The sequence below is a fragment of the Epinephelus moara genome, chromosome 24 (genome assembly GCF_006386435.1).
Source record: "Epinephelus moara isolate mb chromosome 24, YSFRI_EMoa_1.0, whole genome shotgun sequence".
NCBI classification, from domain to species: domain Eukaryota; kingdom Metazoa; phylum Chordata; class Actinopteri; order Perciformes; family Serranidae; genus Epinephelus; species Epinephelus moara.
In genome coordinates, this window is record NC_065529.1 from 11,523,190 (window position 1) to 11,524,835 (window position 1,646).

Sequence of the window (1,646 nt, forward strand, 5' to 3'; positions counted from 1 at the left end):
CAGAGTGACCGTCCTCTACTGACCAATCAGACTGCAGGGTTTCTAGCTCCACCTTTTAGTACCAGATCTGTGTGCTAGGTACCCCAACAGAGGGGGGACCAAACATGGGGACGCTAAGGAACGCTGCTGTTGGTACCATCCACAACTTTCACTGTGGAGACAGAAACAATGTGCACTGAACTGCATACACAGTTTGTCCACAGGGTGGCGCTACAGTAAAGACCATGGAGTCATTAAAATCTAAAGGGTTCATCCTCTGGAGAGTCGAACGAGATCAAGACATTAACTGACAACCGGCCTGTTATATTTGGATTTCTTAAATGTAGAATTGAACTGAGAAATGTACTTTATTTTGAGCATTTAAAAATAATAATAAATGAATTAAGCTACATAAATGAACATTTCCTGTCTGAACAGGAGTCTCAGGAAGCAAACTGCTTTGTGTTTTTTTTTGCAGGTTTTTGTTGAGTTATGTAAAAAAAAAAAATGAAATATTTGTCCACATGTTTAAAAGCTCAGACTCAGCAGCAGCAGCAGTAGCAGCTCCTCTCTGTGGTTTTCCTCTGATGTGTTTGTGAGTTTCACTCTGAGCTGTTTTCTGCCCCAGGGGGATCTTTAAAGTTTCATCTCAGCAACAACAACCAGGAGGGAAGAAACTGCTGCTCTGCTCAGGTTTGGATTTGGACACAGTTTCTGGTGAGAGACATGAACTCAGGTCTCAAAGTGAAAACGTGAAAAGGAAGAAAATAAAGAGGTAAATATGTAAAACATAAATGTGACTGTGTTCAACAGTGTTTCTCATCAACACTCTGCACTCACCATCCCATAATATCACTTAAAAACTGGATCACAGGACATTTATTCAAACCAAAGAGATAAAATAAGAGAGCATTTATGTTATTTATTCATTTTAAAGCAAATGACCAAAACAGAGACAGAAGAGTGTGTCAACTGCAGAAAGAGGAGAATGTGGGGAAACGCTTAGTGAGATGAATTCACCTTGTTGTCGGAGCAGAGAGGCTGCATGAAGACAGCTGCTGACACCGAGTGTTTCTGTGTGACACAGCAGGTACGTTCCAACTTTAGTTTCATCTGCACTGTGGTTAAGGTGTGATTACGTTTAGGCACAAACACACTTAGTTACAGTTCAGAAGAGATCATGTTTTGGCTTGGAATACCCAGTGTGTGTGCCACAGTGCCCGCTGGAAACACACACAGCTGAAGTCTCAGGATAAACTACATATTCTCTGTACGAGGTCACAGTTAGTTCATTTTTAAGACAGGACCTTTTAATGCTGCGCTTCACTGACTCAGTGAGCTGCAGTGCCACGTTTCAAATCTCTGCTCATTTACAGGAGGTGACAGTTTACTGTTGTGTTGCCTTTTATTTTTATTTTCTGTTGGTTTTGCACTGTTAAAGGGATAGTGCACCCAAAAATGAAAATTCAGCCATTATCTACTCACCCATATGCCGAGGGAGGCTCAGGTGAAGTTTTAGAGTCCTCACATCACTTGCAGAGATCCAAGGGGAGAGGAGGTAGCAACACAACTCCACCTAATGGAGGCTGACGGCGCCCCAGATTCAAACGTCCAAAAACACATAATTGAAACCACGAAATATCTCCATACTGCTCGTCCGTAGTGAT

General features: G+C 42.0%; 2 protein-coding genes across 3 annotated transcripts in view; both read left to right on the forward strand.

The window, feature by feature from the left end:
• Positions 1-1,646, forward strand: part of LOC126386069 (filamin-C-like) — a 218,438-nt gene that overhangs the window by 68,929 nt on the left and 147,863 nt on the right. The window lies entirely within an intron of this gene.
• Positions 834-1,646, forward strand: part of mdm1 (Mdm1 nuclear protein) — a 23,673-nt gene continuing 22,860 nt past the window's right edge. Inside the window, exon 1 of one of the 2 annotated variants that reach the window (XM_050038184.1) lies at positions 834-1,069. In XM_050038184.1, coding sequence (XP_049894141.1) covers positions 1,025-1,069 — 45 coding nt within the window. In that variant the 5' untranslated portion in view covers positions 834-1,024. The remainder of the gene's footprint in view (positions 1,070-1,646) is intronic. The other variant, XM_050038187.1, reaches the window with a different exon arrangement.